At 43.1% G+C, this 17,185-nt stretch overlaps 1 protein-coding gene across 2 annotated transcripts in view; it reads left to right on the top strand.

Moving 5' to 3' along the window:
- The window catches only part of if36 (Eukaryotic translation initiation factor 3 subunit 6), a 41,520-nt gene extending 25,419 nt beyond the window's left edge, over positions 1 to 16,101 (top strand). Inside the window, 5 exon segments of one of the 2 annotated variants that reach the window (NM_001246326.1) lie at positions 8,620 to 8,729; positions 14,003 to 14,105; positions 14,638 to 14,772; positions 15,899 to 16,049; positions 16,051 to 16,093. In NM_001246326.1, coding sequence (NP_001233255.1) covers positions 8,620 to 8,729; positions 14,003 to 14,105; positions 14,638 to 14,772; positions 15,899 to 16,049; positions 16,051 to 16,082 — 531 coding nt within the window. In that variant the 3' untranslated portion in view covers positions 16,083 to 16,093. 2 annotated transcript variants of the gene reach the window in all.
- The last annotated feature ends 1,084 nt before the right edge of the window (positions 16,102 to 17,185 follow it).

The following is a 17,185-nucleotide window of genomic DNA, read 5'->3' as shown; positions in this document are numbered from 1 at the left end:
AAAATCAGCCATGGTGGGAACAGATTAAGTAGAGCGTTTCAACCTTGCCATCCACATGTACTAGAGAAGTAATTACTCTTGCCAAAGAGCCTGCCCTTGTACATCACAGTATTTTGCAGAACTAATCTACTCTTAATGTGGGCTTCAATTCCATTCAAGTCTGTGGCTAGTTAGCACAAATTAAACAGCCTTACTGCAAATCAAATTATACTTAACAGAAATAAAATCCAATGTGTAAAATGTCCTGTTTCATAAGCTGAAAAAAGTTTCCAGAAATGCTCCACACAACAAAAGCTTCTCAAATTATGTGCACATATTTGTTTACATCCCTGTTAGTGAACATTTCACTTTTGCCAAGATAATCCATTCAACTGACAGGTGTGGCATTTCAAGAAGATGACTAAACAGCATGATCATTACACAGATGCACTTTGTCCTGGGGACAATAAAAAGCCACTAAGATATCTGTGGTGTTGAGACAACTGCACGTCTCAAGTTGAGGAAGTGCGCACTTGGCATGCTGATTGCAGGAATGTCCACCAGAGCTGTTGCCAGAGAATGTAATGTTCATTTCTCTACCATAAGCCCCTCCAACCAGCCTCACAACCGCAGACCACGCAAGCCCAGGACCTCCACTTCTGGTTTCTCCACCTGTGGGATTGTCTGAGACTGGTCACCCAGACAGCTGATGAAACTGGAGTAGGTCTGTCTGTAATAAAGCCCTTTGTGTGGAAAAACACATTCTGATTGGCTGGGCAAGTGGGTGGGCCTATGCCTTCCCAGGCCCACCAATGGATGCGCCCCTTCCCAGTCATGTGAAAGGCATAGATAAAGGCCCAATGAACGCATTTCAATTGCCTTGTATGGAATGTAACTCAGTAAAATTGTTGCTTTTATATTATTTCCAGTATATGCACACACAGAGCTTCGAAGTTAAGTTTGTGTCTGGGACACTCCAACACAGTAGATGGGGTTGTGAACAATTGGTGTTATGCATTCGTTTCTGTTGGTGAGACAGAAGTTGACAGTACTACTAGCCAGCCAACTTTTCACCTACATGGTATTTAATAATTTCTTGAAATAAACAAATCAACTTAAGCGACCAGACTTGTTTGGTTAAGCTAACATGCTGACCACACCGCTCAAATCGCATGCGCTGCAAAATAAATGTACACATACATGTTACTCAACGTCGGTTGCCAACCGCCATATAACGTCCAAAGAAGAGATGACTAGAAACAAACTCCGTTTACCCCTTTTATCAACATGTGCGTGATGGCACATGCGGTCTGGTCAGCAGCTAACTTATATCCAGTTCATTTCTAGCTAGCTATACCTAGTGGCAAATAACCAGCTACAGTAACATGAAAGAACGCAATCAATCCGGAAACTGTGTGTGTGTGATCATAAACCAGAGATTGGTATGCAGAGATGAAATAAGCCCACCACCTACTAGTCTGCACTAGTGAAGAGTTCTGCTAAAAGCAGCCAAGGCAGCAACCACCAGTAACCCGCCCACCATTTAATTTGACCTATCACAAAGTGGTGGGTTGGAATATGCCAGAAAAACATTTTTTGTACGTTTTGAAAGCTTCATCTTCGCAGTCCACCACGAGCCAATACCTCTGACGAACAGCTGGCGTCAAATACAATTTTATTTGTGACACGTGCTGAACAGGTGTTGACCTTAAAGTGAAATGCATACTTACAAGCCCTTAACCAACAAAGCAGTTAAGAAAATATCACCAAAAAAGAAGAATAACTAATTAAAGAGCAGCAGTAAATAATAGTGGGGCTATATACCAGGGGGTGCCGGTACAGTCAATGTCAATGTGCGGGGGCAACAGTGGAGAGGTAATATGTACATGTAGGTAGAGTTATTTCAGTGGCTATGTATAGATAAGGGGGGGGGCAAAGAAAATATTCTGGGTAGCCATTTGATTAGCTGCTCAGGATTCTCATGGCTTGGGGGTAGAAGCTATTTTATGAGACTCTTGGACCTAGACTTGGCGCTCTGGTACCGCTTTCCGTGCGTTCACTGAGGGAATAGTGTATGACTAGGGTGGCTGGAGTCTGAATTTTTATTGAATTTTTATGGCCTTCCTCTGACACCACCTGGTATCTACAGTGAAGTCGGAAGTTTACATACACATTAGCCAAAGACATTTAAACTCTAGTTTCACAATTCCTGACATTTAATCCATTTAATTCCTGACATTTAATGTAAAAAATAAAATCCCTGTTTTAGGTCAGTTGGGATCAACACCGTTTTAAGAATGTGAAATGTCAGGAGAGATAATGATTTATTTCAGCATTTATTTATTTCATCACATTCCCAGTGGGTCAGAAGTTTACATGCTACCAAATACTAATTGAGTGTATTGCCATTAAATTGTTTAAGCTCTCTGGGATAGGGGGCGGTATTTTCACATCCGGATGAAAAGCGTTCCCAAAGTAAACTGCCTGCTACTCAGGCACAGAAGCTAGGATATGCATATTATTAGTAGATTTGGATAGAAAACTCTGAAGTTTCTAAAACTAAAGTCTGAGTATTACAGAACTGATTTGGCAGGCAAAACCCCGAGCACAATCCATCCAGGGAAGTTTTTTTTTTTTTTGAGGTCAATCTGTTTCCATTGGTTTTCTATGGCAACCCATTCATAATAGAAATATGCTTGCAGTTCCTTTCTCTTTCACTTGATGTCAATATCCTTTAGAAATTGGTTGGTTTTTCTTTTGAGAAATGAAGAAGCAGCCCTGTCATTTTCCTGTGTCACTCCAGGTGCACACGACCTGAAACGTGCTTCACTTTGTTTTCATCTGGAATTGAATGGAGTTTATCCAGTCTTAAATGTGATCGATTATTTACGTAACGAAAAAACTAAAGTTGTTTGAAATGTTTGGACAAAGATTACAGGCAACTTATGAGATTTTGTAGTCTTGTAGCGCAAGTTGGAACCGGTGTTTTTCTGGATCAAACGCGCCAAATAAAAATGACGTTTTGGCTATATAATGACGGAATTAATCAAACAAAAAGGACCATTTGTGATGTTTATGGGACATATGAGTGCCAACAGAAATAGCTCGTCAAAGGAACGGCATGAAATATATCTTTATTTCTGAGTTGTGTCACGCCTGGCGGGTTGCATTACGATTGTCCGTCTTTGATGGGGTGCTGTCCCCATTAATAGCATGGTTTTGAAATTTGACACAGCGGCTGGATTATCAACAAGTGCCGCTTTAATTTGGTGTGTTGCATGTGTGATTTCATGAAAGTTTAATATTTATAGTAATTTAGTTAGAATTTGGCGCTCTGGCATTTCACCGGATGTTGTCAAAATCGATCCTGCTAAAGGGATTTGATCCATAAGAAGTTAGTTAACTTCAGGATTGGTGGGTCCCCTGTGGGACGGTTGAGCTAACATAGGCAAATGCGATTTAGCATGAGGTTGTAAGTAACAAGAGAATTTTCCAGAATGTAGATATATCTGATATTGGCAGAAAGCTTAAATTCTTGTTAATCTTACTGAACTGTCCAATTTACAGTAGCTATTACAGTGAAGGAATACCATGCTATTGTTTGAAAAGGGTGCACAGTTTTGAGCAAAGTTATTTAATAAACAAATTAGGCACATTTGGGCAATATTGATACATTTTGAACAAAAATGCAATGGTTCATTGGATCAGTCTGAAACTTTGCACATGCACTACTGCCATCTAGTGGCCAACATTTAAATTGCACCTGGGCTGGAATAATACATTATGGTATTTTTCTTTTCATTTCAAAGATGGTACAAAAAATAGTTTTTTTTCTCTTGTCTTTTACCAGATCTAATGTGTTATATTTTCCTACATTACTTTCACATTTCCACAAACTTCAGTGTTTCCTTTCAAATGGTACCAAGAAAATGCATATCCTTGCTTCAGGGCCTGAGCTACAGGCAGTTAGATTTGGGTATGATATTTTGGGCAAATTGTTTTTTTTAAAGGTGCTGATCCTTAAGATATGATTGTTCTTAGCTAGACGAGACGGAGTTGGACAACTGGCCAAATAAGGAAAAAGCATCCATGGTTATTTGAATCAGAAGCTAGCTGCCCTTTCATGGAATATCTGGGAGTAGTTCTGTCAAAAATATCACTCAGTTCAGAGTCATCAAGAGTTTAGGTGGAAGACTAATCCACTCAGCTTGAAATGCTGTAAAATAACACTAGTATGAACTAGTAATACAACGTTGGTATTAAGATTTCCTAGGTTTGAGTGTTGACAATGTCCCTGTGAACATATTTAAAACTTGTGGTTTGTTTCATCTACTTCTAATATTGGTCAGATGTTTGTAATTGTACCTACATTTGTCATCAGTCATTTAGGGTAACTTATGTGGTTCTTTAATTTACTGAAGAGGGGCTGGACAGTTTCTGGAGACCCAATCACTGGACAGGAATCGGGTTTAGAGACTAACCAGGTGTCCTAATTGGTGCAGTGCCCTGGGTATATTCTCTGAAACCCAATCTCCCAGCTTCATTCTTTGCATACATGAGTATAATTGAGATTTCCCAAATGATTTGATAATTTGGACCTGCTGAGAAATAAAAGGCTGAACTTTGGGCTATTTGGCCCCCTTCATCTTTGCTTCTTGACAATAAATGCTCTGAATGAAAAACATCTGGCCTGATCAAATGGCTCTCACAGAAGTAAATCATGTCAGCGGTTTACTGAAGCTCCCATTTCATCCTAATCTATTTTTAAGCTAATATAAAGAGCCTCTAGCTCCCCCAGTCTTTCTTAACGAATGAGGAACCTATAACTAAACTCATTTTACAGATTCATTTTTATTTTTTTGCAATCTTTTGCAATCTTTCCTGTGCACATGCCTCAGCAGGGGGCGGCAGCAATCGCTAAATGACATGCTACCAACAATATTGTAACACAATCCCATTTCAGAAAAGACCTTATGCGCTCTCAATCACCAAGCTTGTTGAACACGCGTGCACTTTTGAAGAGCCCTGTAGGTTGGTTTCGACTTCCCTGCTTGGGGTCTTGTTTAGAGAGACTCCATGTGGTTGGAGCAGATGCTGCTCAGTGTTCCTACTCAGGTTGGAGACCAGTTCTCCTCTGTGCTTTAGCAGCATTGTCTTGGGAGTCGTGTCCTGTTAGTCTTCTCAGAGCAGGCCCAGCATACACGTACTCTTTTCGCACATGAGTTCCAAATATCTCCAATGGTCGCCCTGTTTTTTTTATTTTTTTTATATATATTTTTTATTTGTTATGCGCATCGCATGTCAATGCACTCACTGTACCAAAGTGTGATTTCTTATGCAACAGGACAGTTAACCTGCGCTGCCTACTAATTATCTATAGGCTGTGTTTCAACTTGTCAATTTCAAATTATTTTCTAACAGTTTGAGTTGAAGTGTGTTAATGAATTCACATAAGTAGCCCATTTCCCTGTTACAATTTGTTTGAGGCTTTACTGAGCCAGACAACTTCTCTTAGAGTCCAAGCACTTCCCCAGTATTTTCCCCAGATGAAGAAACTGCGTATCTCTAGTTAGAACAAGCCTTGCATGGCCTCCCGAGTAGCGCAGTGCTTGAGGCATCACTACAGACCCAGGTTCAATTCCAGGCAGTCTCAGCCGGGCCGTGACTGGGAGACCCATGAGGTGGTGCACAATTGGCCCAGCGTCGTTTGGCTAGGGTTTGGCCCGGCCGGATTTTCCTTGTCCAATCGCGCCCTGGCCCATTCTTGTGGCGGACAGGCCGCCTGCAAGATGACACGGTTGCCAGCTTGACAGCGTTTCCCCCTACACATTGGTGCGGCTGGGTCAAGCGAGAAGTTTGTCAAGAAGCAGTGTGGCTTGGCAGGGTCGTGTTTTGGAGGACGCGTGGCTCTCGACCTTCGTCTGTAGGGGAGTTGCAGTTGCAGTTACAAGACTATCAGTTGGGGAGAAGGGGTAAAAAAAAAAAACAGGCCAAACTTTCCCCCTGGTACGCTTTCTGGCTGGCCCATGAATTGCCTTCATTGTTTTCCTTACAAATAATAATAATTTGGAAATGTGCATTCTTATCATAGTGCCTTATTTTCTGTATATCGTGTTGTCGTTTCTTCTAGCATACTGTTTTGTATGGAGTCTAATGTGTTTCCTGTTTTGTTCACATTTTCATGTACTGGTGACAAATCATGTGTTCTGCAAGAAACGGAATGCAGTTTCCCAGTCGGAGAGACTGTTTTATATTTGACATCAAAGTATTTAGCTGCTGTTTAGCTAGCTGACACGCATCTCATTTCCAAGCCATATTACATTTCTCCCTTGTGCTCACCAGAGATATGGTACATTTTTAAAGAAGTGTAACTGTTAGGTTGCGAACTTTTAGTTTTTTTTGTCAGTGAAATCTGTTATTTAGACTGGTTTATAGGGCGGCAGGTAGCCTTGTGGTAAGAGCGTTGGGCTAGTAATCAAAAGGTTGCTGGCTTGAATCCCTGAGCTGACAATGTAAAAATGTGTCCTTCTGCCCCTGAACAAGGCAGTTAACCCATTGTTCCTAGGTCGTCATTGTAAATAAGAATTTATTCTTAACTGACTTGCCTAGTTAAATAATGCTAAAAAAAACATTTTGGAATGAGTTTGGCTATGGATGTGATGTTTGGATGATGAAGTTTGCGTTTTTCTTATAAGAATTTATCTTTAACTTGCCTGGTTAAATAAAAATATATATTTTACAATGAAGGTGAAATTGAGGAATAAGGTTGAAGACCTTTATTTCCAATGAGTGCAAAAACAATGTTTAGATGCTTTTCAGACTATGCTCTTTAGGTGTTTGTTGCATCATATGTTCAGTTGCTACTGTCCCAATCACGTTCTTGCCGTGGTTCGCTGCAGGGACCTCAACAATTATCACATATATGATCTTACACGCCAAAGGGTTAATCGGAGCGTGCTCTGTTGAGGTGGGTGGTTGTGCAACAGTTAAGCTGCTGCACCTTAAGTGCATTAAGTGTGATGGGTCTGCAAACATTTTCACGAAATGGCCTCATTTGAAAGCAATAAAGGCAAGGGGATTTTGCAGACACACACTCCACGAAAAATAACCTCATTCAATTTTGTGTAGTGATGGTTGAGAGGTAGAAAGATATTCCATTGGGGATGGGCCTTTGCCTTGATCAGCATGTGTAATACATCAGTTTGGAGTCATTGAGGAGAGAACAAAAGGGTTACATTTACTCTGGGTGATACCCAACTATTTACTGATTGCTGTAAATGTCAGATATCGGTGTTTTCCAACTTCCATGTCTTCACTGCAACCTTCAACAGTGAGTAGAAATTGATTTAAAAGGAAGTGGGAAATCCAGTCTGCTTTGAATGCACCCCCTGTCATGTAAGAAAGTGCCTGTGTTTTTCTCCTTGCAGTTTTTTTTCTTCACCCCAGCCGGAATCGCTGTCAGATGTTGGCAACTTTTGCATGTTGGGGGAAAGCCTACCTCCAAGTTTAGCTCATCAGATTGTGCATGAAAGGCCACTTCTAGCCCTTTCAAAATGTGTTTGAGGATCTTGGGCTGAATCCCAGATGACACTGATTAGGACACTTAGATGTTCAAAGTTTATCATGCCTAGATAAGCGTTGTCACAGCTGAAATGTGGTGTTGCCTGATAGCGCCATGTAATTGGGTTTTCTTCAAGCAGAAATGGAGGGTGAAAACAGCTCTAAGCATGCAAAGGGTTGTGAGTTCTTCGAACTTTTGAAAACTGAGGTCTGTGACGTGAACCTAGTACTCGAGAGTAGGAACGCAGTAATAACCACAAAGGAATGTAAGCCTTTTGACCCAACGTTTGCGTGCACATTGGGGTCGTGAACACTTAAAGTAGAGCTGTCTTACTGCTCTTTTATGGCGGCGTAAACATTTCAATTTTGCTGTAGCCCATCTGTCAGTGTAGCTAGCCCATGTGTTCTAATGCTGGGCAGAGGGTGTTCTTGCCCCTATGGTGGCTGTAGAACCCCTGAGAGTGGTGGCGTGTAAATTGGTTTCTCCCGCACTGCACAATTGGCCCTGCACAGATGAACAGGGATAAGTCACAGCCACTGTGGTCAGTGACTGGCTCCATTCTTGTCTCCCGTTTCATGTGGAGGCAGCTGAATTAAAAGATTTGTGGTCGATTTTGGAGCACCCCGAGTGGCCTGGGAGTGCTTTTTTTGCAGATGGGGGGGTTTTCTCCTTTTGAGGCTTTTGCCAAAGTAAATCGCTTGGTAACTTAAATGTGGTTAGAGCAAGACCCCCATCCCCCTTTACTCTGCATGTATGAAGAAAAATATAAATAATCCTTCTGTTCTATTTTAATTTGACAGTGAATTGGGTTTTCCCACAATTTAATCCGGGCCTCAATCCCAAATAAGGACTGCAAGGGAAACCTGTTACTGCTGCACTTTTATGGCTCTCCAGGGCCACTCAGTCAGAATCCAGTCTTGATTGCCCTAATGAGTTTACTAAAAAGCTTAACATTCATTTAACTGTTTTACATTCCTTTAACCCTGCAGTGGTCTTCTATAGAAATGCATACACCGAGGCAAATACTCACTGCAATATTTGTATTACTGCTAACTTTTATTTCCCTCCATCTCTTCCAGGTGCTTGTGAATGACTTCTTCCTGGTGGCTTGCCTGGAGGACTTCATTGAGAATGCCCGTCTGTTCATCTTTGAGACTTTCTGCAGGATCCACCAGTGCATCAGCATCAGGTGAGACCAGGGAGTGATGCAAAGCACCAGTTTGGGAACTGACAGGAAGGACTTTGCAAGAGATCTGTCTCTGCTAGACCGTTGTTCGCCATCGCTGTCCAAATGCTAAGATGTGCTTCATGCACTACAGTGGCCAGCTCAGACTAGCTAAAGTACACAGGAAGGTCATGAAAGTCTGTCACCAGCCAATGAGCTTGCTAAGCAGACCAGCTGCAGGAAGAGGGTGGATATGTGCAGTGAATACAGGAATGCCCCCCCATAGATAAGCGTTTATTGCCCCTTTCCCCAGTCAAATACACTCACATCTCCACATACACATTTTAGGGATTAGGCAATGAGAGCTTTAACTGCTTCCTGGTTGTTCTGCTCACTAAACTTTTAAAGACCACCTCCGTGAGAGACCAAACCAGGGACAGGTTTCTCTCGGGAAGAGGTCAGGGTTTAGATGGGCTTTGACGGCTTTAGATTTTGCCAGCTGCTGATGCGAGGGAGAGAGGAACAGCGTAGCTCCACTTCTGAGTCGTCCTGGGTCAGGCTGGCTAGTGTTCAGAGGGTTCTGAAGTTCTCGCTTTCTTTCCCAAGCCTAGTTACATCCACTACAATAAATGTACCTTAGACAGTCACCAAAACAATACATTTAGTCAGTGCTAATTATGGTGAGCATTAGGGGAGGGTAATGGTCCACAATTAAGGATTTGCTGCCCCTTGTGCATCAATTCTAGAAAATAACAAATGTATAGTTATACAGATTAGGTGCATCTAGGACCCAGTATACCATTTAGTTCTCATCTTACTGTGGACTTTGCTCACTCTTTACTCTAGACTGATATACTACTTTAGTTTTACCTCACAGCTTTTAGTGTACACTGAACATTTGTACTTGTGGGAATGCATTTAGCAAGACATAGTTACTGTACTAAGGCAAAAATGGTTATACTACAACTTTGAATGGAATATTTAGAATATGCTGTCATGGACATTGAATGGAAAGGGTGAATGAATTATAACTTTTGACAGAGAAATTATTGCACTGCCTGTTATACAGAGCTGGGGAGGTCTGTAGTCAAGGTTGAACCATGGAACACGATAGGGCTCTGTCGAAATCTCCAGTTGCAGATTGTCTGGAATTGATTAGGAGTCCCGGCTCTTTTTTTTGGCAGACTTGCTGCAATTGGATACATTTACTTGTTAAAGACCACAAAGGTTAGTGGTAACAGTAGGAAGTAGAATTGTGATGTTTCTAAATTTTTGTCCTGTGTTTGTACGTCTTTTGTGAGCTGAGATTGTAAAGGAAAGGTTAAACAGAGCGATCCTCGGGAGTGTCAGGGATTTCCGTGTTTATTTAAAGCTGTTGCGATGACGATGGACAGAACATGTAGTTTATTTTTTGACAAACGCTCAAATTCCATGTCATTAGTCTGCTACCCAGAAGCCCTCTGCATCCAAGCATGGACTCAAATGAATCTGATCCCTGTTTTTAATGAGGACATTTTTACAGCTGTTGGCTATGAACGTTTCACAGATATTTAGCTTGCTTTTTTTTGCCCACAACTTGGGACGAAAGTAGACTAGAAGTGCGGGTAATTGAGTTACTTTATGCAGAAAGGCTCATGTAAAAAAGGAAGCTGTGAAAATGTGACCCCGCGACTTGAGGTTTTGCTCCATAATTGCGTCCACATATCCTCTTGTCTAGACTTGGGTATGTTTTTACAATTTTGATTTCATTTTCTGGATTCACAAACTTAAATATTACCATATTTGACTTTCTTTGAATGTTGATAGCCAGTCATATTTCTAACATTGACCTCCGATGGTACACGGTCCAGTGACTTTGTCAGTACGTACATAAGACCGAGCCGGTCAGCCGACACTGAAATGTGGCACATGGAAATGTAGTGGACATCTTTTCCCATCACTCAAAATGTTTTCCTAACGCTTAAGTTCTCTGATAGTTGGAATAGTATTGTTGTGTACTTGCATGTAAAATGGAATATCTTTCCACTTCACAATAGTCATTAGAAAGACCAAGCGGTCATTTTCCGTTTTCCCGAACAATCTATTTTACACCAAGAAGCCGAAAGCGGGAGTCGTTCCAAATGGCTTGGAATCTCTTAATGCTATCATATGGTAGTGTTTAACAATGCTTTCGTCTGAGCCCAGCCACTTTTAGAAGTGTCTTATGGGAGTTTTCCCTCTAACAGTCATCCTGACCTCCCTCCCTGAGTGGAGGTGAAGGTGTTCTAGTTGGCTTAAGGGCCAATGGTTTAGTTTTTAGGTCTAGCCCCCCCCTCCCCATTTTCTGAAGTTCTAGGTTAAAAGTTGAGACCTGGTCTATAAGGAAGATAAACCAGAGTCCTTTGTAAAATATGATACATGAATGCGCTTCCACAGGAAAGCATTGCCAGATTTCCCGTAATTAATTAGAGTAGGTTGTTATCACCGAAGTCGCCCTGGGTTTATGCATTTATACTTTTGGGGCACTGCGTGTTACTGTGGTATGCTGGGGAGATCACATTCTGCAGGGGGTTAGGGCTGAGGTGAACTCGCCATGAGGAAACTGGGTCATGTTTGTTTTGATCTCTGATCTGAGTCTGGTTTGACTGACATGTGCCCTCCACTTGATGGAATCACCAAACAAGCACACTCTGCGTACCCCTCTGCGGCAGTCACACATCTCTTGGGTTACATTTTGAAACTGAACCGTGTTTATAGACCTACACCAGTCATTTTGCCCAAACTGGTGTGACCTGTGTCTCCTTTTAGTGTTGATTGTGTCACTCATGGATGGCAGACACATGTTAGCCATCATGACCTGAACTCACGTGAATGGACAACTGACCCCCCCCCCCCCCCCCCATGCTTGTCAGGTAATTCATAATGAGCCGTAAGTGCAATTTTATTTTCGGCAGCATTTTGCCGTAATTTAGTCATTTGGGTGTGAGTGACAAGTTGGTCGTGCCCCTTTCCACTCCTCCAGCCTGTGGGGATTCAACGTTAATCAATTCTTAACTGGTGTTTTTCTCTTCTGGTATCCACCTACAACACTGTGCTGTGGTTAAAGTGGTGATGGATCATCATGCTCTTGTTACTTGGAATCCCCTGAGGCACTGCCTCTTTATGCTGAGGTAATGCTGTTTATTATTTGTTTTTTGGGGGGGGGGTTGAGCCCCTTCCAGACACTGTAATTTCAACCCCCTCCGTACGTAGTTTTGCTGCTACTTTCAAAAAAGATGCCAAGCTGGGTCAGAGCAGCGAGAATGTGTTTTTGCTGTCGGGCCTTGAGGTAAGGCAAACATTATCCCAAATGAGGTTATTTCCAAATGGGAATTTACGAGAGAGAAAGTCTTAAAGAAGTCAGCGTTTGGGAAGTGACTGAAACGGTCCTGCTGGTATTGGCAACTATTGTGGACTGGGTCTGATCCAATGGCGAGAGGTGGTTTGGGGTGGCCAGGGTCTGGCATACTCGCAGGTCTGTCTCTCCGATCTCCGTGGGGGAGAAGAAACTTGATTAATGGAGAAGGAAATTGTAATGAGTGGGGTGCACTTTTCATACAGTCGTCATAACCCCACGGTCCACACGCACACTAGTATCTGTTGTTGAACGAGTGTATTAATGAGGTTCGTTCAAAGGTGTGTGATATTAAGAACAAATTCTTATTTTCAATGACGGCCTAGGAACAGTGGGTTAACTGCCTGTTCAGGGGCAGAACGACAGATTTGTACCTTGTCAGCTCGGGGATTTGAACTTGCAACCTTCCGGTTACTAGCCCAATGCTCTAACCACTAGGCTACCCTGCCTGGGCTGTGGGATGAGAAGGAACTAGCTATACTACTTCTGGAAGAGATGGGTATATTGGGTATATTTATAGGCCCCTACTATGAAATTGAGGACCAGCAGGAAATGTGGGGCGGGCGGGACGGAGTGGGTCTAGATAGTGGTAGTAGTACCAAGGGGGTTTAGTTATTTTCAAAGCCGCAATGGAGGCCTGCTGCACTGGAAAAGGCTTTGGATCAAAGGTGGCCAGGCGCCCACCACCTCCCTCTCTCCCTCTGTGACACATCCATGTCCCACTGCTCTATCAAAGAGCTCCACGGCAGCAACCTGGCTTTCATTTGGGGACAGTAGCAGGTCCCGCTCTGTCACGGCAGGATCTGGGCCCGGTGGGGTGAACCTAAGTGTGTCCAGGAGAGGACATCAAAGAGTAGAGTGACTGGCTAGGGAGAGAAAACGGGATTCCCACTTACTCCTCTAATTGCGTTAGCCAGGGGAGTCATGAAATCTTCTGTTCTAGTTCATGTTAGATCATTTGCGCGTGTTCCCCTGATCTGGTTTCTTTGACATGTCACTTGTATATTACTTTATTGGCCTTTTTAGCCTAAGAATGTGTATGACTTGGTAATGTATTAGCATTGTCCTGTTAACTTTGTTACAGTCAATGCAGCCCATTCATCATATTTAGTAGTGTAGCAAATGTAGAGGTACGGCATCAGACCTCCACTGAAAAGGATTGTCATATACGCGAAGTGTACCAAACATTAGGAACACCTTCCTAATATATGCTTGCACTCCCCTTTGCCCTTCAGAACAGCCTCAATTCATCAGGGCATGGAGTCCACTAGGTGTCAAGTGTTCCACAGGGATGCTGGCCCATGTTGACTCCGATGTTTCCCACAGTTGGCTGGATTTCCTTTTGGATGGTGGACATGTCTTGATGTTCACGGGAAACTGTTGAGCGTGAAACCCAGCAGCGTTGCAGTACGTGACGTACTCAAACCGGTACGCCTGCTACCATTTTTTAAATATTTATTTTAATATAGAATAATATTTAACACGTCTCGATCTACACTGAGTTGAAGTGGATTTAACAAGTGTCTTCAATAAGAGATCATAGCCTGACAATGAAAGAGCATGTTATGTACACTGTGTGGTCTTGGCTTTTTTGATGTGTGGTCTTTTCTGCTGTCTGCTTCAGTTTGTTAGAGGCTATACCCAACTTTGGCCCATGGGCAAAAATGGGCCCCAAAAGGGTCCCCCCCGAAGGGTCAAATATTGTCCAGAAATGACCTCATTTGACAGAGGGGTACACCTTCCCACACCCCAGTTGATTAATGTGGTGTGTGTGTGTGTATGAACTATATAGACAACACTCAGGCCACATATTTCTTTAAACAATTAGCAACTTCACATCTGTATCGCCTATTTAATCGGAGAACACATGTGTATTGTTCCACTCGCCTTCTAAAAATCCTGTTTCTCCTCTGCTCCTCCTCAGCATGCTGGCAGACAAGCTGAACATGACCCCCGAGGAGGCGGAGAGATGGATTGTCAACCTTATCCGCAACGCCAGGCTGGATGCCAAGATAGACTCCAAACTGGTAAGACTGACGCCCTGTCTGTCTGCCTCGACAATCAATGACCTCTGCTCCCACGCAATTGATTAGTCAGTAGTTTTTTTTTCTTTTTTTTTCTCCTTCGTAATCGGGGAGCTTATTCTCCGGTGTACCTCTAGATGCAATATAAGTGCATAACTGTAGAATGACTGACGAGAATAACAAGGCATGGGATGGGCCATTATCATAATAGGAGGGTATATAACACAGTACGAAGTAAGCAACCACAATACCTTACCCTTTTTTAAGTCCTTGTTCTCCTCTGTACAGCTCCACATTGGGTCTTGCATGTTTTGGCGTACCCATCACGGCACAGAGTTCTCTGTAATCAGCAAATCATACCCTAGCCACTCTGCCTGGAATGACATAGAATTACCTAGATGTGCACTGAAATTTACATAAATGTGTCCTGAGAGGCTGGCGGTTGGCGTGTCTGTGAGACCAGATGTGATTGGCTCTCCCCGCTGTGTGATTAGGCCTAACTGTGCGCCCCTCGCCCTGTCCTGTTCTTATCCAGGGTCACGTGGTGATGGGGAACAACGCTGTGTCGCCGTACCAGCAGGTGATTGAGAAGACAAAGAGCCTGTCCTTCAGGAGCCAGATGTTGGCCATGAACATCGAGAAGAAGATGGCCCACGCCAGCAGGAACGAGGTAAGCGAGTTGTCACCACTACCCACCCTCCCATCCATTTTCAAAGACTACCTATTCCCTTTTCCAACTGACTGTCTCTTATGTGGGTGGACACAGTTCAAAAACCTCTCAAAATGATCAGCTCAGAGAACAGGGCTAGAAGAATGTCGACGAACCAGCTTCAACAAAATGCTCCACTTGACATGGAATCAGCCAGTAAGAGCAGGTTTTAACGGAGCTAGCAGGCACTTTCATCATCCCATTGATCTTTATAGGCCTAATGACAAGGTAGATGTCAATGCCGCCGTAAAACAGGGCCTGTGCCCTGTGACTCAGCTACCACTGCGCAAATAAGGTTGATTCTCACACTAGCCTCAAACTACGGAGTTCCCTGCACTTAGTACAGGTCCCCACAGATGTTTGGCTTGGGGTCCAAATGTTGGTCTGTTTTGATCTTGACCGTGTATGAGTGGTATGTAAGACTAATCCACGAAGGTAATCCTCAATGATCACACACATCCCTGAGCCCCACCCTCTCCCCATGCCAGCAGTACTCCTTGAAGTTAGGGAGAGAAGGACATGTCTGTAAAAAACAAAATCAAACGGATTCTTAAACTTTCAAAAGAGTCAGCCCACCGCCTCCAGGACCCCCTCAGATTAGTTATTATAAACGTATGTCTAATCACAACGGGGCCAAATGTGCTTTTAAATGTCCCCTTTTAACTGTCCAGTTCTGAGTAGGTATCTTTTGATGTTTTCAGTTACCACCTCTCTTGTTTGAATATCTGCAGGAAGAGAGCTGCTATAACTCTGTTTAGTAAAAGCAGAGACCCTCGTTAAGGAATTTCTCTAATTAGATAAGAGGCTGCAAACAAGTGTCATTACATCCTCAGGGCTACAAATCACTTCTAATACATTTACTGCCTGCCATCTGGGTGGGTTGTTGGGGGTCTGTTACGCATGCCTATACACACGGGCGGACACACACTTGCTCACATTTGATGTCAACTTCTAGTGTTCGACTACATACACTCATGGGGATTTCTGTTTCTAATTCATCACAGAATTCATTAAAGCCCAGAAATAAAATACTGTATGTCTGTCAGTCAACTGGTAGTCTAACCTCTCCTCCTTTTTTCCCCCCCAGACACCCAACTGGGCAGGTCAAGAGACTGGCTTTTAGCAAGACACCACTGAGAATATTTTTATTCCTGTTCCTACACAGCATTCCCATCCAGCAACAACATCCTGTTTTTTTCTGCTTGTCTCTCAAGGAGCAGAGGATTTATTTATTTTTTTGCTCTTGGTTCAAGTCATCAGTGATTCAATAAAACAGACGTGCAAAAACCATTTTCACCAATGATCGCTTTATTTCTGGACATTACAGATGGTGGTTGAGGCTTAAGTGGTTAGAGTTTTTTTGCATTGGTAATACTTGGAAGTTTTAATGTGTGAATTAAGTCACTGAGTGGGACAGTTAATACTGTTTTGGGTGATGCGGCTCATGTATGCACTGTAATGATGAATGAGTGTTTAGGCTATTGGGTTTCATGGTGTTTTAGTGGCCCGGTTCACCATGGCAGTCACACAGCAGAGGAAGTGGGAGGAGGGGGGGCAGACAGAGGTGATGTACAGTTAATAGTGGTCATATTCTCTGCCAGTCATCTTTCCCTCTGAGGACATGAGGGACTCGTAAACCTCCATTAGCCAGACTAATCAGTTTAATGTGCCTCTTGCGCCTCACCCCCCCCCCTCTTTTATCTCACCAACTCTTACTTCAGCTTCTGTCTTTCTCACCTAACTTTCTTTCCCCTTAACCTCTCAACTTGACCTTGTTCTAAAAGGGGAGATGGTTTCAGGTAGGTGACTACTCTTGTGAGTGACTAGTGGTGCTTTGGTAGACAAACTTTCATGGGCTGCTACGTCTCCGGGGAGCAACGTCTGCTACGTCTCCGGGGAGCAAAGAAGAGGTGCTTTCAGCTTCCATTGGCACTCAGGGCTCGGAGCCAGACGATTCAAACACTGACGTCACCTTGGACCAGGCCAGCAGGGAGGATAAAGTGATTAGTTTGCCGGTCCTTTGCCATGACGCATCATGAAAATAAAAGTTATCCTAGCCCTTAATTATCATTCACCTTACCAGTGCACTCTCCTGTATTGTTTTAGTAGGATGTCCAGACCAATACCAGACTTGCAGCAAACAGCCCTTTGACCACAATGTCTGTCACTGCACTCGAATAAAGAAATAAACAGTCAGGCAAAAGGTCACTATCGGTTTTGGCTGGGAAACTTCCATGGTTCTGTTTTTACATATTGTCCCAAGGTTTTCCCCCCCACAAAAGGTTTGCAAGCGGTCCCAGTGATGAAATGGAAGACTTACATTGTCTTTTTATTGCTTGAGGTTAGAACGCTTGTCTTGTATAAAACCAGTGTG

Source organism: Oncorhynchus mykiss, chromosome 3 (assembly GCF_057628025.1).
Source record: "Oncorhynchus mykiss isolate SJ-2025 chromosome 3, ASM5762802v1, whole genome shotgun sequence".
In the NCBI taxonomy this organism is placed as follows: Eukaryota; Metazoa; Chordata; class Actinopteri; order Salmoniformes; family Salmonidae; genus Oncorhynchus; species Oncorhynchus mykiss.
Note: the sequence above shows the minus strand (reverse complement) of the source record. Positions and strands in the feature narration are given on the sequence as shown.